Source organism: Gobio gobio (genome assembly GCF_949357685.1).
Source record: "Gobio gobio genome assembly, chromosome: 4".
In the NCBI taxonomy this organism is placed as follows: Eukaryota; Metazoa; Chordata; class Actinopteri; order Cypriniformes; family Gobionidae; genus Gobio; species Gobio gobio.
In genome coordinates this window covers 26,306,263-26,331,531 of record NC_137100.1, presented here as the reverse complement: position 1 = coordinate 26,331,531, position 25,269 = coordinate 26,306,263, and the positions used below count along the sequence as shown (strand labels likewise).

The window sequence follows — 25,269 nt, the reverse complement described above, 5'->3', positions numbered from 1 at the left end:
GTTCAGATGCCTCATTTCTCATTTTCTCATTTCCTATTTTATCATTTGTGGATCAGTAGATCGTTTACAACAATACAGCATGCAACTTGTCAACTAATTTGTTTTTAGGAAGCAATAAGTAGACTAGTTTTGTTAACATGAAACACATCCCTGTATTCAAAAACAGCTGGATGAGATGCAACAAATTGGAACAGGGGTCTCAAGACACATTTTAAAAGTTGTAAGAAAAAAAAAAAACAGTGCAGGATGAGAGATTTTATAATTTATAATTGATTTATTGCGAAAACTGTATAACAACACTAATTAAAGCACCAAAAAAGAAAGCAAACAAAATAAACAATAAAAAATTAGATAAACTAGACAACCCCAAATCAACTAGTCAGTCATTGGAGTCAAACATTGTGACCTGTCCCTATCCTTAATACAAGGGTAATGGCTTCAAAACGAATAACAAATTATACCTAATAATATTCAAAAAATATTCAGCAGACACTTCTTGTGTTTGCTGGATAACAGGTGAGCCAGGGGATAGTACAATATTATAGCTATATACTACTCTAAAATCACTATGTTATAGTGAGTGTGAAGCGAATGAGTGTAAACCAAATCAATAGCCATATCTTCACGCCTCTCAGAAATCAGAGCATGCCAGGAGTAATATCAATTAAAATACACATTTTATACTATTTGATATGTCTATTTAATTGTTTTAAACCTTGTACGATAAGATACTAAAATGAGACTTTTCCCAAATCACAAATCAAACAGCCTTGTTTCCGTCTCTGCAAATAAGATCTTGACGAATAATATCAACTAAAATACTGGATGATTGTCCTGAAATACACAAAGTTATTCTGGAAAATAATAATAATAATAAAAAAAAAAAAGGTTTTTATTCTTTTATTTATCCTTTAGTATTAAACCGTGTCCTAACTACACGTGACGCGCCGCCGCGACACACGATAAAATTTATCTTTGCCATGTTAATTAGAGTTTTTGTCCTAACCAGCTGGAACAACAACACAAAGCATGGCAATGATAATCTCTGGTAATGTTAATGTGCTTTATTTAATGTTAAAAGCGTGTAATGTGACTTTGAATATCATTTAGTGCTCACAGCTTTGTAACGTAGTTGTACTAAAAGCAACAATGGATAATTGAAATTAAACAACCTCAGATCTTGAATTTAAACAAATGGATACAAGAACGTTCAAACTGTGAACAAACAAGTGATTGTTTTAGTAACTCAGTATGTATTTTTTGTAATGTTTAAACGGTGTAATATTTGTGAATTTGATTAAGTACTTTCCATTTCCTTGCAAGTGCCGTCAAGATAAATCTCTGGTGCCATAGCCACACTTGCCGCGAGAGCCCGCACACACGCTGTTCTGATTGGCTGTGGATTTTGATCGATTTGTCGCATCTCTTAGTCGCGTCGCGTCTGGTGTCTTGTCGCTGGAATCTTATCACTTCACGTGTAGTTAGGAGAGTGTTATTTTTTTAATTAGAATATATTTAAGGAGAATTTATAGTTATAATAAAATAAAATAAAAAGAGTTATACAAGGCATACATTTGTTAAATTAAAACTATGAAGGGAACCGGCTTCTCATGTGCTTTTTTTTTTTACGAACTTGCTAGACACAGATATTAGCTCTGCTGCACACCCCTACTCAATACCATCTTTCACATTTTTTGGTCCACAATGACCAATTGATATCTTCTGAACGCAACATCCAAACCTAACAAACCCTGGTACACACTAGGGATGGGCATTTCAAGCAAAAATAATATTCAATGAATTATTCCAGATTAGTGATTATAATATATTTTTTTAGACAAAAATCACACAACCTATTCGATATTCCATAATTAAATCAACTAATCGAATATTCGAAAATCCATACTCATTCCTAGTACACACATACACCAGGACACTGTAAATAAGTACACCAAATTTTGTCCAATTCCATCCATAGAGGGCCATTATAACTAGAGAACCATTCGGGCTGGTCATCTTTGTTTTTTATGCTATAGATGTCCTAAAGCAGGGGTGTCCAATCCTGCTCCTGGAGAGCCAATGTTCTGCAGAGTTCAGCTCCAACCTGCCTAAAAGTTTGTGCTGATCCTGGGGACCTTGATTAGCCAGTTCAGATGTGTTTGATTAGGATTTGAGCAAAATCCTGCATGATAGTGGCCCTCCAGAAGAAGGATTGGACACCCTTTGGACACCGATTTGCTTACCTATGAGTAAAGTGTAAGAGAAGCTAAATGCAAATTATGATGCAGATGTGGTTGCTCACCTGCTGAAACACGAGGGCAGTCATTGAGCATGGGGTCCACCAGAGTATCCAGGGGCTCAGGACTCGACACCCAGTTACAGCAGTGCTGTGAGAGAGAGAAAAAAAAGGGAGCAAGCAATTAGTTACCTTAGAGACATGCCACAGTGACAGCTTCGACTGTTTTTGTTGGGAAGGAGCGGGCACGTCGCTGGTGGCCCTCCAAGGGGTGTTTGCTTGGCCTAGTGACCTCGCCAACTTCGAAATGCCATCAGCCCGGTTCCTCAGAGACCATCTCTCGACTTACTGTTCAATCCAGAGTGTTTGTCTTCAGCTAAAACAAGTTTAATTAGGCATGTTCGCTTGAGAAAATCATCAAACCCTTAAGCTAAAACCGTATGCTATGTTTTCACTTCGTACATGCAGGCAGAGCGTGCATTATGGAAACATGGGGTGCAGAGTTGAAAAAAGTTACAAAGGCATGCATGGAAAAGCGGGGTCTGGAGATAAGATAAAACAAGCTGAATAGAAGACAGAGAAATTCAAACGAGATTAGCGTATTGCAGCTGGCGTCCTTGTGAAGCGCTGCTTATCTAGGGTTGTTTACTTTCGCAGACATAGCACTGTCAGCCATTACCACTGCCAAGGGGACTGTGACCCACCCGTCCACACAAATACGGACAGAAAGACAGACGGATACCCACAAACACAAAGCTATCTAACCCTCAACCAACTCCCAAGACAACCTCCCCTGACAGAGCGGACGATTCAACCACCCCAGACACCCCACAAAAGGCACTCGCATACATAAGCATACACATGACAGAGCCCCAGGTCACATCACACCTCAGCCTGTCAACCTCCTTCACCTCTGAGCCCTGCATCACCCCAGGGGTCACCACACTCCCACCCAACTGGGCCCCTGTATGGGTGTGTGTGTGTGTGTGTTTGGCTAACTGGGCAGGGGTATATATTGGAAAGCACAGGAATTAGATTTTAATTAGACTTTTTGATCAAGGCAACCTTGGTTAACTCATAATAATGTGCATAATGACAATTCAGAAGTTGGGTGTGATAGTGGTTGTGAAAGTGGTGTTTTTGCTCTAGAGTGCAGTTAAGACTTTGAGAACCAGCGGATGACAAAAGTGTAAACATTAACAATAATGCAAATACTCCCAACAGGAAGTGGATAAAGAAAACACACACATCAGACATAAACTGAGATGCACAAATAAAGACAGTAATAAGCAACAAGGCCATTTATTACAATGATTATTACAGTTAAGGGGTGTTCTTAGTGTGAAGTGGAGTGCCTAAAATTGTTGATATACTACGGTTCAAACATTTGGGGTAAGAAAGATATTATGTTTTTGAAAGAAGCTATTTGATAAAAAATGCGTTGTTATAATATTTCCCAATATATATTTTTTAATTTTAATTTTAAAGGGATAGTTCACTCAAAAGTTACAATTCTATCATAAATGACTCCCCCTCATGTCGTTCCAAACCTGTAAGACTTTCCTTCGTCTTCGGAACACAAATGAAGATATTTATAATGAAATCTGAGAGATTTCTGTCGCTCCATTGACAGCTAGGCAACTACCACTTTGACGCTGCAGAGAAACTAATCCATATGTATTGAATTTAGGCTTTTATTCTTGTTTAAATATTTTATTTGCTGTGATGGTAACAAAGCTGAATTTTTAGCAGCCATAACTCCAGTCTTCAGTGTCACATGATCCTTCAGAAATCATTCTAATATGCTGATTTGCTGCTCAATAAAATGTTCTTATTATTATCAATCTTCGACATAGTTGTGCTGCTTACATTTTTTGTGGGAACTGATACATTTATTGATGAATATAAAGCTAAAAAAGAACATCATATACTTGAAACAGATACTGTCTGTACTGTCACTTCTGATCAATTTGATGCATACTTGCAGAATAAACATATAATTTTTTGAGCTTGACAGTTTCAAGCTCAGTTACTGCTGCAATATGTAGTTGATAAGTCATCCCTTATTTTGGCATTTTCTCCTTACATATTGCATGACACAAATTTTGGCATTTTCTCTTTACATATACTGCATGAAACAAAGTAAAAAAAAAAAAAGCGCCCTGTGCCATGGCTCTGGAGTTCTCCTCTCATTTCTCTTGTCTTTATTCTCCTCTCTTAATCCTGTCAATCGCCTGCGTGCCTGGGTTGGGGGAGAAGACAACTGCCATTGGAATGAACAGGCGTGCATTGTGTATTTTTAGAATTCCTGCTGCCCTAGTTGTGCACCATGGAGCCGGGCCAGTGAGAGGAGCGCTCCCTGACTGCTGCATCAAGTGTCTTATTGTACAATCTTAATTCATGCCGTCTGGAGAAAGATGTCAGCTGGGCTGGAAGCAAGGGCAGGAATTTCAAAGACTGGAGTCCCAGCCAGAGTGAGTGGCAAAGAGGCGGGGGGTGGGAAGGGGCTTCAACAGATTTGTCAGGGCTGGCTGATGCACCAGGATGAGTTTTAGATGAAACAGAAGGCCAAGGCCACTATGTAAGAGGATGACATCGCTTTATAAAAGAACAGATAAAACTGCAAGAATGGTGGAAGGATTTTTTGGGATAGAAGAGCTGGGTCGAGCTCTTGGAAGTGCTCCAATCTTTTTGAGAAATCGGATGACTTGTGTCTTTAATAGCATAAAAATGACAATGTAATCCCTATATATCCTCATAATATGGCCCTTTAGCTAAAAAAGCATTTAATAGAAGTGTCTGATAATACAAGTAAAAACCAATCATTAATTAGACAAATTGGATATGAACAAATACGCTTTTAAGTCTTTTGTTTATAGTCAAGTAGAGGAAAACAGACTAATTTAAGCGTTCATCTGTTCTCCCTTTAGGGCAAAAACCTTCTCTGTTTCTGGTGCTGCAGTTAAGGTGACTCCACATATACGCATCGACCTTATTTTGAATGCAAGATTAGGTGCGGCCATTTTTAACTTGAATGTGCAAGGATTCCAGTGTCAGCCGCTTCCAGCTATCAAACACATTTATCAAAACCACTGGTTCGTAGCGTAAATAGTTTTACCGTTTACTGCACTTTGTTATTTTTCTAGTTATTTGCCCATAGCAGTTAATGAATCTGAAGTCTCGCACAGGAAATAGCTTACTTTTGCATTGTAAAATAAGTTGGATACCATGAACAAGAGTCAATAATAGAATTACAGATGGGTCAGGATCCAGTTTACCTGGATGTGTTTCAAATTTTTGTTTTAGTTTAAAGGGTTACTTCATCCCAAAACCACATTTTTATCATCATTTCCTCATCTTCAAGTATGACCAATATGGCTTGCCTTTCTGTCATCTGTGGAACCCAAAAGACCATATACAAAAGACCACATTATATTGTATTTATAATTAACAAAAGAAGATAGAAGTATTTATCCTTACAATAAAGTTTTGGATCCCATTGACATTCACTGGATGGGCTACAACATTTGAAACTTTCTTTAAAATGTTGATGATAACCATTTACATTTTTGAGTGAACTACACTGTAAAAAAATATGCTGCCTTAAAAAACTACAATCAACTTGGATGTTTAAGTCATTACATTAAACTGACTAAAAAAATGAGTTGAATCTTGTACAACATAAAAAGTAGAACATTGCTTAACTTATTTTGATGAGTTAAAGCAATGTAAAAACGTATGTTGTCACAACTTATTGATCATGTAATTTTTTACAGTGTAAAATTAAATATTTAGTTGCCGTGCTATACGCAGTGCTTAAGTAGCATCTCTAATTGCATCCCCTTTAAAGTGTTGTCATGCCCGCCATCAACAAATGCAACAAAAAATTTACATTTCAAGACTATTACTATTGGACTTACAGATAATGAGCTATGAGCAAGATACTGTTAGCGTTCTGATACAGAATATAGGTATACCTTGTGTTTTAATATGATGAAGTACAGCAGACAAATTAAAATGATCTGGGTGAGTTTTTCAATGCTCTGCGATAGATGTGTATGGGAACAGGCATCACACAAACCATTTACGCAACATCCAAATCCCATCCCAGCTGAAGCCGTGCAAAATGAAAAACGACAAACGGACACAAATGAGCGATAATAGTCTACGGCAAGGCCCATCAGCATTAATCAAGGCCATATGGTTGTGGTATTCCCGGCTCCTCTGGACTGGGAGATGGGGTGCTGAAGCATGGTGGGACTCTAAGCGGTCTCCTAATGGCCCAGTTAGAGAAGGTAAACGGAAGACAGGTGTTGGACTCCGCAGAGAGAGCCCTCTCCTACCTGCACACACTTATTAAGCATCCCTGTGCCTGGCCTCTCATCCTATAGCTGCCCTTTAACATGCTGCATTGTGCTCCATCAGTCCAGGTCAACTGTGGTGCATCACACCCCAGCCACTGTATTCTACTAGACAGACGAGTGTCTTGAGCAACATGCTGCCAAGTGTACTCAAAACTCAAAAACAATGCAACCTGATGCATCCAGATTTTTAGGTCCTCACAACTAGTGTTTTAAAATTTGTCACAGAGTTTGTTTTGTCAATTTGAATTATTTTACATGTCACTATATAATAATGACACTGTGATCTTTTTGTAGAGCTGCTTTACAGCAGAATTGAATTATGTTTGCATTATTGATCATTATCTTTATGTTTATCAGTGTAAAGCTGCTTTGAAACAATCTGTATTGTATAAAGTGCAAACCCTAGAGATGGTTGTGCATGAAAATCACTAACAACCATGCCACATTAAAAGTTTCCCTTTCTTCCCCATTCTGATGCTAAGTTTGAACTTAAGCAAATCTTCTTGACCATGTCTACATGTCTAAATGCATTGAATTGCTGCCGTGCAATTGGCTCATTAGATGCGTTAAAAAGATAGTTCACCCAAAAATGGGCTGCCATTTACTGCCATTATAATGCTTGGATAAGCCAGGACATTTTTTATATAACTCCGATTGTATTTGTCTGAAAGAAGAATGTCATACAGACCTAGGATTGCTAGAGGGTGAGTAAATCATGGGGTGATTTTCATTTTTGGGTGAACGATCCCTTTAATGAGCAGTTGAACAGGCGTACCTAGTAAAGTTGCCGGTAAGTGTATTAATAAAGGTGGCTTGACTGTGTCGATCATGAACGATTTGTTCATTTTGACTCGGGAACAACAAGTTGTTTCAGAGAGTGATTCGTTCCTTTTTTGTTGACTGCGCATGGGCAACATCCTATAGGTTGTTCTTCAGGTCTGAGTTGTTCGTTCTTTTGTCATGAGACGTGACAGCCATATTGGATACAAAAATTAGTTAATAATTCCCAAACTTTCTTACAAACTTTTACAGCTATATGATGCGTTTCTGTTCTCAAATTGTAGCTTTTTTATTTCTTATAATTTATAAATTTGTGAATTTCTGTCATGATGGTTGTTTTCCATAACAATGAAAATGTGGTAAAGAGTTGGTTAATGCTTTAAACTTTATCCATATGATGGGTAGAATCACTTTGATAAAGCAATTATACCTATATATATATATTAACAACATACAGTTACGTGACAAAAGAACGCTGACTCGAACCCGACGACTCGAAAGGTGAACTAATCAATTCTGTTTCCAGTACAAACTGCCTAGATTCAGCTTATGGGGAAGTGATGTGACAAAAGAACGAATGACTCAGATCGGCAGGTGAGGTAAACTAACTAACTTACAGCATAGCCTGAAGACCCAGCTAAGCAATGAATTCATTGTTTTCTGTTTATCATAATATGGTTTGCAGTATTGTTTTTTTTTCTTATTCAAAATGTGATCAATGTAAGTAGATGTGTTGGGGGATTTGGCCATTAACACGAACAAAAAAGATTTGTTCATTTTAATGAACGAGATTCAAAGATCCGAGTCAGTAAAATGATTTGAACTTCCCATCACTACTTGACTCAACACTTAACGCACAAACCTCAAGAACAGTGACAATCAACATATGTAAAAAGATTAGCACTTAAATCACAACACAACAAATACATAACAATAATCCAAATAAACAAAAATAAACGTTTTTTAGTCAGCAAACAGTAAAACAATCCTATAACAGTAACCACACAATTTATTCATGCTGCAGTGCATCCTGGGAACTCAAACCCACATTTCAAAAATATTGTTCAATTTGATATTCTTTATTCACAAATCTGTGTTTGACTAGTAGACCAACAATTCTGTTGGTCTAACATGGGTTTTTAAATGTAATTTTAATTCACATTTCTTAATATTTGTGACTCAAAAGGTCCCGTAAACGGGAATATATGTAGGTGATGTTTTTTACAGTGCAGATGAGAGTAGGTGTCTGCCGTTCGGCTTTTGTGTGAAGCCTATGTCTTTCTCGACTAGTACGTAATAGCATGTTGTGTTATTATTTTTGGCTTTTTTGTCATTTCTCTTTCCATCACTGCAGCTTTCCAGCTAGGTTTTCTCATGGACAATGGATATTTATTCACTCTGCTTCTCTCTTCTCTCTCTATGTCCTAAGAGATTTTCTCTCACCGTTTCCTCCACTTCAGTATATACCGCTGCTTCCCGAGGGACTCTCCTTCAGGTTGCTCTGTTTATGTCTGTCTTTCCCATGTCTTCCCTTCCCCCTCTCTCTCCCTCACATGCCCTTAGCCTGACCCATTATCGCCACATCACCTGTCCTACTGCGCTCTCGTCCTGAAAATCCCTCCAATTCTCGGCTCTCATCCTTCCATCTCCACCTCCCTCAGGAGGAAAAGGGGAATTACCACCCCCTGCACGAAAGAGCTCACGATTGTGCGAAGAACGGAGCATCACCTCCGACAAACCCCTACAGAGATGCCTGCCTGGCCAGAAACAGTGATCTCAAACCTGAATAATGTCCAAATCATGATTGCTATGGACGTTACAATGGAAGGGGATAGGGCCATGACCCTGATTAAAGACAGGTCTACGATGGAGACACAGGCAGTGGGAAAGCCGAACGCCTTTACACAACTTCGGCTCCCAATTCCTGCAGGAGCAAAAAAAAGGATTAGGGGGTTACCGGTTGACACGAAAGGATTGAAAGTGACTTTAACATCCTAAAGTGAGAGTAAACCCTCTGGCTTCAATTATTGGGATGAATGAGATCTGAAAATCAATTAAATAAAATGCTCCACCTCATCTGTGTTAATTAGGCCCACGGACAAATTAATATTTTGGTTTCCTCAATGTACGGCAGTACTTGTGAGTGTGTGCATATGTACAGTATAATGTATTTTTCTTCTGCCATTAAAGTTAAGGCAAGGCAGTTTTTTCATAAACACTTTTTGTTATTCTGGTTGAAACTGAAAGCAATCAATATTAGAAGTGGTCTAAATATTAAAACATGTACATATATCTTCTGTGGAAGAATTTTTTTTTCCAAAAAATGTTTGTCCAATGCAATGATACAATGTCCTACTTGCCTGTACCTGAACCAAAACAACTAGCTTATGCTGCATTCACGTTGTTCATGTCTTCAGACTCGGATTTATGCGTTTCAATGTAAACACTTTCAACACCCAGTCAGGTGGTACAACTAAAGCTCTGTAAGTTGTTCATTATAAGAGTAATGTTATGTGCTATAATTCAAATAACGTAAAAAGATTGTTAGGCTGCATAAATTAGGTCAGCCGGAACCGGGAGCACTTCCCAGAACACCTAACGTACTTGTTACATCATAAGAAGAATGGCATCTATGCTAATATTAGTCTCTCTGTTTATCCCGAGGTATACCGTAGTCAGCTGGATTCGGGATGCATCAAGATCAGATGAAGGACCTGCGCCTAGACACAACCACAACGCAGAGTGTCAGCAGAGACCATGTCAACTAGACTATCCCCTTGATATTTAAAAAAAAAATTTCACGACCAAACGTTTTCAAAATGATTCCCTTCACACGGATTCCACAGAAATTACTAAAAACGCTGTATTAGGCATGGCAGACAAGTAATTACACACTCAAATGCGCATGCCAATAGACTAACCATGTAATACGCATGTGCATGCCATCACCGTTTTCACAGATTCACGTTTTTGAAGTTTACACAGAGATGATAAATGGTATCGTTTTAAAAAACGAACACTTTGAAACCTATTTCAAAGTTTGCGTTCTCAGGCCACCAAAATACCGGTGCCATGTAAGCAGTAACTAATTATTTTTTACAACGGAAAGGAATCAAACAAGAACTTACTTAAACTGGATTGGACACTTAAGCTGTGTTGCATTCATTTTACTATCATCACTGTAAAGCTACTTTGAAACAATCTGTATTGTAAAAAGTGCTATATAAATGAAGATGACTACTTGACTTTGAGACATGAGGTAATTTAAAGCCATCTCTTGTGACGCTTTGCAGAATCTGCTCTGGATGTGCGCGTTCATGTCTTTTGGTGGAGGCGTGACTTTGGAGATGCTCTGAAGGGAGGGTGGGGTCTTATACTTTCAAAGCGAGCTTGCTATTGCTCCAAAATTGTTTACCCTACCTTTAAAGCTACACTGTGTAACTTTTTTAGTCTATTCTTAGCTAAAAACACTTAGTTCTTTCAAAAATATATGTGCTCATTAATGTATATTTACTTCTTTCAAGTAATAAAGTATTCTCGTAAGTTTATAATATGCCATTGAAAATACATAAGGTAATGGGATCTAACGGTGGTCGCCATGTTGCCCCTCCATCTTGAAAGTACATTAGCCAAAGAGGGACATACCCGTAAATTCAAGCTTCGCTTTTCGCGTTTTAACCGGTTTTAATACTCGATGGCACTGTACAAAATTATCTGCCTCGCGCATGTGCGCGTCAACTTGTTCAGACTTGTCTGGTGCATGCGCAGAGAGTTTTCATCTCAGCAGCGTCCAGTAACAGAGTTATACAGAGTTTTCCTGGCTTGTTTATTCCTCAAAAGTCTGTTTTTCCTTGTGTGGTATTTCTGTGCGTTAATAACTCCGTAAGTAATAATAGTTATTGTCATTGTAGATGTGTTTCAGAGTGTGTCATCGCGTAATTCAGTTGATGTCACCTCAGAAGTATTTTTGTGTCAACATACAATAGCGTAATGCTCACCTATTTGAATAATCATTCAGTTATTTTGTTATCAACAATGTTTATTCGTTTATAGAAAATATTAGCTTGTAATGTATGTTGATGGAAATATGTATCAGGTCTGATCGGCATATTAAAAATTGTTATACAGAGCGCACTGCAGTGCTAACGTTAAAGCGGCGCACACACTTTTGTAAACGGACACCACTTGTTAGCAGCAGCAGCGGCAGCTCCTTTTAATGCAGCTGCCTTTAGCGCCTATATATGGTACAATAAGCTCTGGTTTATGGTTACATTATACAAATGTAACTTATAAGTATAGTTATACAGTTCTTAACTGTGTATGTATATTTACCATCCTTATTTGTTCTCTCACAGAAACCACATTTATGTACATATCCACGCAAACCTGTTTATGCCTTGCAATTGGATGACTGAATAAACATTACTATCAACAAAGTTCACTCTGGATTAGCTGCAGTTCTTTCTAGCCGAATAATTAGGCCATTTGAGTTCCAACCATCCCACTGCGCACAGAATATCCCACAGGCACCGTGTCGAATGTGGACGAGGTCGAACTGGAAGCCATGTTAATCTTGGACTAAATCGGCCACCGTAGGAGTTGAAACGAAATCGGAATTGAGAGGAACAGAAACTAAAATTCACTGGATGGTCATATACCTTTTCACCACTAGATGGGGGAAAATATCACACAGTGTAGCTTTAACAATAGTCTGTGTAAGCCACTTTAAATGGATAGCTCCCTAAAAAAATTTAATCAGGCCATCATTTACTTACCCTCATGTTGCTTTAAACCTTTATGACTTTCTTTCTTCTGTGGAACAAAAAAGATTTTTCAACATTCTTGAAAACATTCTTCAAATCTTCGTTTGTGTTCCACAGAAGAAATTAAGTCATACAGGTTAGGAAAGACATGAGGGTGAATGAATGAAATTTCATTTTTGGGTGATCTATCCCTTAAAGCAAGTTTATTCAATGGCCAATGTTCACTATTTGCTCTACCTGAATGAGGAAAGAATGAAATTGACTGTATTATTTCAATGAAACATTTTAAATCAGCCATCAAATCTGACAACCCTGGTATCGTAAATGTTGCTTCTTTATCTCAAATCACGCTAAACAGCTGTATATTTCAGGCTCCTTTAACTTAAAGCCAGGACTTACATTACTACAGCTGTCATATCAAGCATTACCCATATTCTAAAATGTTTTATTCTGCGAGTGGTCTGTCTCCACCTCCTTATGTCTCTGGTGTAAGTCACACCAAACTGGAACACATAAGAAAGAACAAATGAACTGCAACGTGTTTTTGATTTTTACACATAAAAAAACCTTAATATTCAGATTATACCATAAGACTATTGCACTCTTCACAGAAAGAAAGAAAGAAAGAAAGACATAACTTGATAGGATGAAAAAGATGAAGAAAGAGAATATAGCCCAAAGACAAACTACAACAGTCAAAAAAGATAAAAGAAAGAAAAGAAAAAAAAAATCACCAAGGCAAACAAAAGGCAAGCAAACATCTGACGGAGCAAAGCAGATCAGCAAAGACAAAGGAATGAAAGACATTTTTTTTCTGGTGGGCTGGGTGGTCCGCCGTTCACAGGGAAAGCGGGCGAGAGGCGAGGGTGTGTGTTTGCGCTTGGCATTTGCATGGCTGGCTCCCCCGTAGCCCTGGCTTGGGATCCACTCTCTCATATTTATGTGCATATTGAGTGTTCCCAGGTGTTGTCTCTGGACTCGAGGTCATCGCTGAAAGGGCAGCAACTAAATAAAACTGACATACTAACAGAGCATCTGCCTGCGTGCGGCAGCGTTTGGCTTTGATTTCTTATTGACATCTGCCCAAACAGACAAACAAGAGTGTGGGATGAAAAACAAACTATTGGCTTTCCGTGACTCCTGCTTCGGGAGTGTATCTGCTCGCTGAATGAAATGCCAGGCTGTTTGAGCTGAGCTCTGCGGCCTCTATTGATGCTGTGATTGGGAACATCAAGGTTTTGGCATATTTAGTGGATGGAAGACCGTACCTCTCTGAGCCAGTCCTGAATGGACTTGTTGGCCTCCTGGTGCCAGACGTTGTGGACAGAGTCAGTCATGGCCACCGCACGAATACGATTCTTCACTTCTGCTTCTCGCTGAATCATCTGAGCGAGAGAAAGAGAGACTTATTAGCAAATAGCATACGATAGCATTGTTTCAATAAAAGCTACAGGATTATCCAAATGTATGGTGTTTTTCAGTTTCTACTAACAGAATCGAACTCTTTAGCATATCATGTATTGTCAAAGTCATGGTAATCATTCAATAACCATAGTATTTATTAGAATTGCATGGATATCCATCATATATTTTCTCTCATCTATGCTAATGTGCTAAATATTACAGCAGGAGTACAAAGTCTGCAGTGCATTCTTGAAGCTTTACAGTCTTTAATGTAGCCCTTTAAATGTAATGTAAAAAACGCTTCTACATGATAAACACATGTGAAGAGGCACTTCTTTTCATCCCCGTATTTTAGATTGCGTTCAATCCGAAGGAGTTCGCCTGTCACGCTAACTATTCCATTCAAGATAAACTGCTAGAGAAAAAGGGCCGGTCTGACAACAATAGGTTAACAATCACTTTACGTGATCCATTTTACAGGAGCTACACCTGGCCTGGTGCTACATCAAAGTGTCCATAGTCATTTTAATACATTCCCCAAGCCCATTTAAATTATAGGGACTGTATAGAGATAAATGGAATCTATTAAGGCACTAAGGACTAATACATCACACCGCTGATAAGCTTTTCTCAGGAGCATCCTCTTAAAGAAAAAGGGGAGGAAGCACATGGCGGCTGTGACTGAACACGTATGGTGAAAATGTCTTCCTGTTTCAATGATACCCAAGAGGCCAGCAAATTCAACCTTTTAAAAACTACTAAAAGTGTCAGTTAAGACAGCGTTTGGACTTTGGAAAGCTAACTATTTACGTTCCAGATATACATGGTTCTAAAAAAAAAGGAGCAATGTCCCATAATTTCTGTTCTGAAACTATTAGATGTGTTAGATAAATACCAAAGAACATAACATTAATATAGTAAGTAGCTTTAAGAGAAGAGCATTTCAGTCCTTTCTACAGCATGACAAGTAAATAATCACATGCCACTTTAATTTTTTTTCCCATATATTTTTGTGTTGATTGTATTTGTCAAGTTCAACCATTCATACAACTATTGTAATGTTGTTATAGAAATACATTTTCCATACCAATTAATTATCACACACAGACACACACTCTCAATCTCTCTCTCTCTCTCTCTCTCTCTCTCTCTCTCTCTCTCTCTCTCTCACACACACGTTTTCATGTTTTATGGGGATTTTCCATTGACATGATGGATTTTATACTGTCAAATCTGTATCTTATATCCCCTACACAACCCCTTATCCTAAATATACCCATCACATAAAACTTTCAGCATTATTACATTTTCAAAAAACATCACTTTATGATTTATAAGTCGTTTTCCTCATGGGGACCAAAAAATATCCCCACAAGGTCAAGGATATTGGATATTGCCATCTTTGTGGGGACATTTACACACACATACACACACACACACGCACGCATGCACGCACGCACAAATGAATGAATCTTTTTGTACTCTATTGTTGGAAAGTGCTGTATATCATTGCAATTCTGCTGCTAATATGGAAATGTTATGTATGAATATTTAAATCACATAAAAAGGCTGTAATGGTATTTAATGACATATTTACTTATGCCATGACAAACAGCCTGACAAAATCATGTAAACACAACCTCAAAGCAAGCATGGGCATAGGATACGATGGGGAAAATGACGGAGCAGCTTTGATGTGTGTGAATCGGTGATGTTTTCCATTGGGAAAACTGAAACATGTGTATTAGATTTACACCATCACACTGCTCTGATTGATGTCCTTCAGTGACAGTCTATGTGATCCACACATGCTGTCTGCAACTGTCTTACACACACATAACACCCATCAATGTAAACCTAAAATCCAAAATGCCCTGTGGGCAGAGCCAAACAATGAAATTATTAAAAGAACATATGAACCAATGAAAAAATAAATAATTTACTGTCTGGCCAATCAATGTAAGGGAGCGAGTGAGAATGACGGCACGCACAGGACCAAAGCCTTAAAACACTCGTAATCTGCATTCCTCCGTACATTAGCTTAAGCATTATAGCACCACGTGAGCCGCTCTTTCAGCTGGTCTGTACCCATAAAAGAAAGAAACCGGGCAGCTGTGCTCATCAACCTCCTGCCCAGAAACAGCGCGAAGAAAAAGCAAACATGTGGAAGTACTTGTTGCGCTAAAATCAACAGAGACAGATGTTGAAACATTTGCTATCTCACTTCTGCCCTTTTCTTTGCACTTGAGCATCTGGCTTGAGGAGGAGAGACAGGGGGAGAGGTGAAGGCGCGATGAAGGAGGCAACGAGACGGAGATGACATCCAGCCTTCGAGATGGAACGAAAACATCACTCCCTCATTTTCAACACAAGTGCGTTAGCAGTGACATTTGCATTTTCTGAAGAAAACAGTGCTTGAATGGCAGCAAAAGATTAGTGTTAAAGTTTTAGGTTATGTTACATGTCTTTTCTCAGTCGGCTGCTCACAAGAATCAACGCTTAGTTACTATGCAGTGTAAAAGTAGATGTAAATGATTGGAAGACAAATCATAATTTAGTATGAAAATATATGAAAGAAATCTCTCTCTCTCTCAAATTATACCCAAAAATTCTTCAAACACTTTGACCTGACAAATTTTTTGTTTTTGAATTGCTAATCTGACCTTTTACACCACAGACGGAACAAAATTAAGCATTTCTTGGTAGTTGGTATTATCTAATTGTGTACTTAAATTTAACAGCTGACAGCTGATTGGTTGATTGTAAACCATTACATACCTTTTTATCAAAGTTATCTGACATTATCAAGATTAATATGTTCTGACATGTGAGATGGTGGTCCAGTGGGTTAAACCATGGAACTGATTTGCAGAAGGTTACTGGTTCGATCCCAGCAGTCACCACCAGTGTGTCCTTTAACAAGGCACTTTACTCCATGTTGCTCCAGGGGGATTGTCTCTGTAATAAGGGCACTGTAAGTCGCTTTGGATAAAAGCGTCTGCCAAATGCATAAATGTAAATGTAAATGACACAGTTTAGCTCTGTGTTCTTGTCATATTGTATTACCATTTTGGAAACTATAGCGAATAAACTGTGATAATGTGAGAAAATGTTGAAGGTGTCTGAATAAGTTTAGGTTTGACTGTAAGAATTTTTTTAAGAAATTAATACTTTTACTCAGCAAGAAAATAAATTACATTTTAAAATATATTCAAATAGAAAACAGTACTATTAAATTGTAATAATATTTCACAAAATTACTGTTTTTACTGCATTTTAATTACTGACTAAAGGCAGCCCTGGTGGAGACTTTTTCTCAAAAACATTAAACAATCGTACCAACCCCAAACTTGAACAAAGCCCTTTATCAAAAAGGTTTGAAGAATATTAGTTCAGTGCTGCCTTGCCTTGCAAGTACTATAATAAAGACAACACAACTCTCGCAGGCAGGAGTTGGTGTAAGCCGGTTGTTTTTATATTTTGTTTATACTGGGTCATTTTGGAAATGCTGTGAGGTGGTAAATGGTCAGCCATGACATTCGGTCAAACAGTATCAAGGACTACCAGCAGGAAACCTCTGAAGACAGCAGATTTCCCTTCCTTTTCTCCGGATAAGCTCCATTAAGACTGTTCTCTTCATCCGTCTTTTGCTACAAAGCCCAGTTGCTATGAGACCCCAATCAGTAGAAACCCAATTAAAGACACAAGGATGATTTTGGGCCAGCTAGCCGAAATGGTCCTTCCGATAGCAGCTAAATCCTGCAGCTGATGAGGACAAAATACCCCCGTTGTCATATATCCTTGCCCCCCCCTCCCCCATTCTCACTCTCGCTCTCTTCCTCTGTCTGACCTCTTCAGTGACCTCTACTGTAAAATACAGCATTTAGCACTTTAAGTGGCTTCACGTCACGTAGTGAGCTAATTGCTCGACTTCAGTTGTTGGAAATCACATTTTCCTTAATGAAGCTGACCGCAATGGAAGAGCTCCTTTTTTTGCCTCTGCATTTTGAACACAAAATAGTGTGAAACACACACAGATGCGCACACACAAGCAAAGAGGAGAGTTAAACGATAAGAAAGGCGGGGAGGCGATTCTCGTGCAGCGATAAATACTCCGCCATTTCAGCCGTCCCGGCGACAAAAGCGAACGCTCTCCATGAGACTTACATGCAAACACACAAGAAATAAGACAATTATTTAGGGCTTTGATAATTACGTGTCAAAGGCAGTGCAAGTCACCAGATAATTAGGTGAGAACTGAATGGTAATCCACAATGGCGTCCCTGGAGGCAGGGGAAAAAAAACACTCAACACATTCCCAGAAGAATGAGGGAGGAATAAAGTAGCAAAGAGATAAATAAATAACATGGGCTTTTAAAAAGGAACGTGCTTACCAACAAATAGCACCATGAAAAAAGCGGCAATTACCATGGTGAGGGAAGACCGCGCGGACGCACACACTCATGCGCACGTGCATGTGAATCCAGATGCAGGCTGATTCAGGAAGCCATGCTGTTAGCATCGGTGCTGAGTCCAGACTAATGCATCCAAACTGCTGCCATAATCTGGACATCCCACTGCGTGGTAAAATGAAGCTTAAATATTTGATTGATTAACTGTCCAATTACAACCAGTGAGAGAGGGCCAACACTGCACATAGACGCACAGCACGCACAGCTAAATACATTGCACATCACCACAACAGCCGTATGTCTTGGCAAAAGTATACATTGGTCCTAAAAAAGTATTCAGACACTTACAGTAAGCTACATTTAAACGCATATTAATGTCAAGGGATTTAGTTTTGGCATAGTCTGCAGGATCTAACATTGGATAACAGACTATCAGGCCAAGCTGCATCTATAAACAAATAATGCAACCCCTTTCTCCAAATGAACAATTACTTTTAACCATCTGGGGGCAGTTGTACCAGCTCTGTGCAAGTTACAACTCAAGGCCAGATCATGCAAAGGACGATAACTATAAAGATAACGATAAAGGTACAGTTCTAAAAATCATTCAGAAGAACAGAGTTCACGTCACAGCTATAACAATATCGTTGGACTCACTTTCAGAATGATTTTATCCTGCTGATGAACGATAAAAACATTGACAGCAAATATAGTTAATATAGTGATCTTAATAGATATCTTTATAGTTATTGTTCTTGGTGTGAACGGGCATTTAGCCTAGTGTAAACGAGTGCTAACGTAGGACTTGCACACTATTAAATATTTGAGTGTTGCACCATTACACTTGGTTGAAACAATACTGCACAGATAAACCACATACTTACAGAAGCCTCCAACCTGGAGTAACACTTTTTTTGTTTCATTTGTTAGACTTTAATGCTTTAGAAAGTTGGCACACCTCCCAAATACATTTATTGAGCGAGCTAAATGCTCTACATGAGACTTCATCTAATCTTAAAATGTAAACAGTATAAATGTCAATATCATATATTCACAGTATATTATAGTTTCAAACTGCAAACAATATACACACCACATACATATAAAACTATAACAAATTGTATTAACACATTTCATGATCATGCATTATATTAAAATTGACATTGAATTAATTACCACTAACAGCTGCATGAAGCAAAAAAAAAGTTTAATATATCACCCGTAACAAGAAAAACTGACATCCACAACTATTCAACCCTACTTCTGTTCACACATTGAATGGCTTCTTATATCGATTACATTATCATACCATCACAACAAACTGTTTGTAAAGTTAAAAAATAACACGTGTGCCGTCTTTCTTTAAAATAAATGCTCTTTAGTTTGATAATTCAGTGGTGTCAACTAGCTAAACTAATCTCAGTGTCCTTCGCTAGAATTGTGCTGACCCCATTAAGACCATCTAACCTCTGGAGCCAAGTGGGGCTCCAAAAGAGATGGGAAGTTTTGGCCTTTCTTCATTCTCCAGGTCCAAGAGAGGGCACAGGCCAGGCCTCATTCCTCTGCCCCCCCCGCACGGGGCTGAAAAAACAGCGGCAGCTGCCCTGGAGCTCCGACACCCTGCACAGGAAGAGACAACACTTGCGCCTTCCCCTGCTTTGAAGCCTGGGCCTCAGCGCCTGCCCGTCCTTTGTCTTTGGGGCAGGAAGGAAACCCTAAGCACCAGGACACTATGAGGCCCTGGGGAGGGAGCGTGTGCGTCGGTATATCTAACCCCTGCGAGCGTCCAGCCAGGAGTACATTCGCTAGGTACGTGTGCATTTATAGGCGCCACAGTGGACAGTGGCGGGCGTTTTTTGATTTATGCACGCTAGTAAGTGGAGAGCGAGCGGCGATAACTTCCTCTTATACTTCCTGTCGCTGAGTGGAACGCCACGTGTGAAGGATGACATCGTCCAGCGTGTTGTCCCGGAAAGGTTGGGTCAGAATGGGGTATCAGTGGACCCTTGTGAGCGGAGATGGGGCGAGTAGGCGACGCTCCATGGACAGACACACACACATACACACGTCAGCAAAGGCGGCCGAGGAAAAGGAAGCCGGGTAAATATTTACTGACACAGCACAAGCGGTGAGCGTTTGACACCTACTGGAAACAAAAGCGAGAGGATAAGGAGCGGCGTGCCAGGAAAGGCAGCGGTGCTGTGTTGAGCTTGCACTCATGGAAAACAAGAGGAAAGAGGGAAACATGGGGGCAGGATGAGTGAAAGAGCAAGTAGAGGGGGCACAGGGGTGGGGTACGCTTGGGCATCAGTCACTGTCGAAAAAAAGGCCACACACAGGCGACTCCTGAAGCTTGCAGCTCTTTGAGGCATCGTTGACAGTTTATGCTTCAATTAACAAAAAGTACGGTCATACTACCATGTAAATAAAAAATACATCGTTTTAAGAGAGCAGAGTCTACATCACAACTGCAACAATAACAGAGGACCAATATCGTTGGAATCACTTTCACAACTTTTTCTTTCTAGCTGACGAACAATAAAAACATTCTGCCAATCAGAATCCACCTGACTTTAAAGAGCATGAATATTTAAAGCAGCAGACAACAAAACTGCTGCACACGCTAAACAGAACATTATCATGTGTTGGTGTGGACACTAACATAGTTATCGTTTTTAGTGTCAACTCCTAACCGATATGCTTTAACTTCAAATATTTAACATGCCGAAAACATATTGATAAAGAATTTACACACAGTGCATCAGCAGAGTGTGTATGTGTGCATGCATTTTTGTGCTCATCAGAGAAAGAGGGGCCCTGGAGCAGCTGTGCCTGGCACAGGGCCCATGAGGAGAGATCTCGGTTTGGATGATAAAAGGCTGATGGGGCCCCTCATTTTGGACCCGTTCTGCATTGATCCTGCAATGCCTTGAACCCTGTAGTGAGAGCGGAGTCTGCACACTGTACCGACAAGTGTGGGAGTGCGTATCATCACGGCAAACTCTCCTTTTGTGTCTTCACTCTTTGTTGCATCTTCACATGTAGTGCAGCTCATTCAGCCGACTACAACTGTTGGTGGGCAGTTGTTGATTTTACATGTTTTCATTTGGTATACTGTATATGTACACTACCGTTGAAAAGTTTGGGGGTGGTATTATTTATTTAATGTTTTTTGAAAGAAGTCTCTTATGCTCTCTAAGGCTGCATTTATTTACCAATTATATTGTGCAATATTACTATAAGTCTTTTCTATATTTTTATGTATTTTAAAATGCATTTTACTGCTGTATATGTCATAGTATAATAGAAACTTTTGTAACATTATAAATATTTTTACTGTCACTGTTGATCAATTTAAGGCCTTTTTACTGAATAAAAAAGTATTAAAATATTAAAAAAATGTAATGTGATGTATACAAAACAGATTACATTTTTACAAAGATACATTATATCGTTTCCATGACCTTTCATATGAAATTTTCATGAAATTTCAAGACCTGGAACATTTCAAACATTTCCAAGTTTTCCAGGACTATTACACAATTGTACAATTCCCTGTGATAACATTGTAGTATTTGACTTGTCTTAAAAGAGATCACATACAATGATACAGAAAAGTATGATTTGTATCTACATCTTATCGTCAGCTGTATATCATGGTTAGGATTAGGAATTCAGAGGAATCAATTCAATTGAACATCTCTTTTGGATTGACATACTTAGTCATTACATTACTCCTCAGTGCATCTAAACACACTGCAAAAAAATGATACAAAATAAGTGACAAAAATTATTTTTGTGGAACACAGATGTCTCTCATAGACGAAATCCTGGCGGCTAATTAAAGTTGCGTGTTAATTAGGGGAGATTTTACTTAAAGAATAGGACTAGGTGCGATCACAGCAACATCTTCATCACCTACGAAACTGTTGAAACTGGCATTGAAAAGTGGGAACAGTATATTTCAGAGTGTGCGTTACAACAGGGTAAAACCCAACTATGTGTCTCCCTCAGCCTTTCGGCAGTGCCATAAAATAGAAAGCTAACCTCAATATTTCCCCTCTCTGTGCTGGGACTTGCTGGCCCATTAAATTCTCCTTCCCATGTGTCATCCTGCACATTTCCACCATGAAATTTTTGTATAATTAAACTTTCTTAATGATTTATAAGCTATAATAATAGCCGTAAGTATTTTTGAGCAGGTTAAACTGACACCCTGTAAGTGCACATGTGGGGCTGACCCTGTTTTAACAGAGTTTTGGATCATTGACTCTCCCGGCTGGAAGAATGAGGAACGGAGAGGGATGGAGTGAAGAGGGAGACGCGGCTCTGTCATAACTCAGACGCCCACTGACACGTACAGGCTGGGCCTCGTCAGCCGGGGGAGGTGAGGGCCGGTTCAGGCAGACGGCAGGAGAGACAGGGGTCAGGCTGCCTGAGGTGTTTACAGGAAAGCCCAACTCGCCGTCAACGCGCCGAGACAAACTAGCAGAGCAGAGTGCACGTCTGACAGAAATACAGCTGCGGAGAGTACACACGATGATAAAAGTACCATTATTTGGATGAATGTTAACTACAAACTGCTTCACAACCAATATGACGTCCTTATAGGGTCACGCCGAACAGAATATCAATAAAAGCTGCTTATGCCTGGGAATTAGTCGTGAATATTAAACACCCTGACCGGAAAATGGCACAAGATGCTAAAACATGAAAGTCATATATTTACATCTAAATATTAGCATATTTAAATGTTATGTCTGCTTTAGAGCACGGTCAGGAATAACACTAACAATCTGTTTGTCTTCACAAGGGAAAACATAAAAGCAAGTGAAATAATGAAACAAAAAGATTTTATTAACAAAGAAAAAGGCGTACACTTTAGCCACTCGAGAAGAAGACAAAATACTAAGCCTCTTTGAAACCTCGAGGGAGTTTCCTCGCTTGTTTCAGAGTGTACCGGGAGGTCAGGTGTGTGTATGCTACAACTCCGTATTGTCTGTATATGATTCTAAGTATGTGGGTGTGTACGAAAGAAGCTCCAGTTAATGTGTGTGCGTGTGCGCGTGCACTTTCAAACGTCAGTGTCAGGCCAAACCTCCCCTTTTTTTTCCACGTTGAGACTAGCTGCAGGGCTTTTCAGATGGGCTCTCAGCAGAGACGTTTTGTTTAAACTTTCTGAGGCTCTCACCCCATCCTTTCAGTCACAACTCCAAGTTGGAGGAGAAAAAAAAAGGGGGACCAATGGCTAATGAATGTGACGAAACCGCTCGCCTATCAGCTATCTGTTTCTAAAGTTCCGTCTAGCCTGCCGAAGGGAAAGAACTCCTGAACCCCCCAAAAATGAGCCTCTGATACCCCTGTTCTCAAAGGCAGTCCAGCTCCAGACGGACGAAATTAATGGAAATATATAACAATCTGAAATTAACTTCCCATAGCCACAAGCTACGTTTTAACCAGGAGTTGAGGAGAAGAGAGGGTGAGTGTGAAAGAGAGGCTAAAGAGAAAAAAAAAAAAAAAACCTATTATGGCTTCACCACCTCCTCATACTTTTATATACACACACACACACACACACACACACACACACACACACACACACACACACACACACACACACACACACACACACACACACACACACACACACACACACACACACACACACACACACACACACACACACACACACACACACACACACACACACACACACACACTAGCTAAAAGAAAAGAAAAAATACTTTGCCTCACAAATTTTTCTAATTCCTGTTAAATAGAAAGTTTCAATTCATTTGTTTAATTATTTTTTCTTTAGTTGCTAAAAAATGAGTGTCAAAATGCATTATTTTATTTATTTAAAACTTGATTTCAAAACAATCTAAGAAAAACAATTGTCAATCAAGAAGGAGTTCGTTTAGCCTTCAAAAAATAATACAAAATCACCAATCTTAGAAGTAACAAGTATCTATATGTCCTTTAAAGAATCCCAAAAAGAACATGGTAATGCCTTTTTAATTGATATAAATCACACAAATACACATATATCCCAAAACGAACTACAATAATTAGCATTCAACTGAATAAAATGTAGCATTGTTGTACAATCCGTTTATTGATGGTTGTCAGTTCGATGCTTATTAGTATACTTAGTTAGTAGTACACTTTCTGATTAGCACAATATATATTATTATGGCCCATTGCTAGGGATGTTATTACAGAGAAAGCCCATGTCACTCAAGCACAAAGGGACAAAGTCTGGATTTCGCTAGGAAAGGGATTCAACGTTCTAAATAGACCAAGAATGACCTTTCCCCCTAATACACCACTTACAGCAGAATTATCTTTTTAACTATTTAACTGCTGTCAGCGATTTGTCAGAGTGTGGCAATTACCAACCACAGCTGAGGACATTCAAGGAAAAAAAACACTTTATTTATTTAGTTTGCAGCCACAGAAGACATTTATGTGCTGATAAAGGTAAGTACAAATGCAGTGATTATCTTGTCATTTGTGAATTTTTCCTTCTGTGCTTATAATAGTGAGAAGCTGCCGTTTCCTTTGTTCTTTGTCGTGTTTGACGCCTCTGGATGTGAAGAGCAATATTAAGAGAGTTCGCAAACGGAGATGCATCAATTATACGAATCATAAAGTATCTTTCATGTTGCTTTAAATTCTCTTTTCGTTTTAGACGTTTGATAATTCACAACTGTCACGTCAAAATGACTGTGTGTCTCGATTTCCAAGTACGCAGAACTGCAATCCGAAATCCAAGGCGCTGACTAACTCGCACTCTTGAGTTAAATGTCATCGATGAGTCAAATAAACTCGCCGGGCTATTGTTAGTAGGTGTACGTGTGTGGAACACACACACCCTGAATATGAGACGGCAGGTCAGTTTGAAGGCCTCCGAGATGGATAAATACAGGTTGAAAAATGGCAAAAGAAAGCAACATAGACATAGGTAAACCCTCAAGATCACATTAGTGCATTTTCTTTGGAACAAAATGTAATAGACACACACACAAAAGGTAAGACAACTAGTGAGAAAGACTAGGAAAACAGGCTATAGGAGTAAACTGTCCCGCTCAACTGTTAATGTAGATTGGAAAAGCAAGTAAAGAAATCTCATTCTCCACACACACACACACACCTACACTGCTTTAGTCTATGCAAAAGCAGTTACAAAGGATAAGCAGTGCCCCCTAGTGTTTTTATCAATGTGAAATGAGTCCAAATCAAGAATGTGTCCCCTAAGAGAGAAAAAGAGACAGTGATGAGGGGTAAATCGAGTTGTGGCATCGCAGTGG

General features: G+C 39.1%; 1 protein-coding gene across 4 annotated transcripts in view; it reads right to left on the bottom strand.

Annotated features, from left to right (window-relative positions):
• arb2a (ARB2 cotranscriptional regulator A) overlaps positions 1–25,269 on the bottom strand; it is a 227,044-nt gene that overhangs the window by 67,809 nt on the left and 133,966 nt on the right. For all 4 annotated transcript variants that reach the window (XM_079813949.1, XM_079813951.1, XM_079813948.1 and 1 more), the window contains exons 9-10: positions 13,412–13,528; positions 2,303–2,387 (exon numbers count right to left, since the gene is read on the bottom strand). In XM_079813949.1, coding sequence (XP_079670075.1) covers positions 2,303–2,387; positions 13,412–13,528 — 202 coding nt within the window. The remainder of the gene's footprint in view (positions 1–2,302; positions 2,388–13,411; positions 13,529–25,269) is intronic.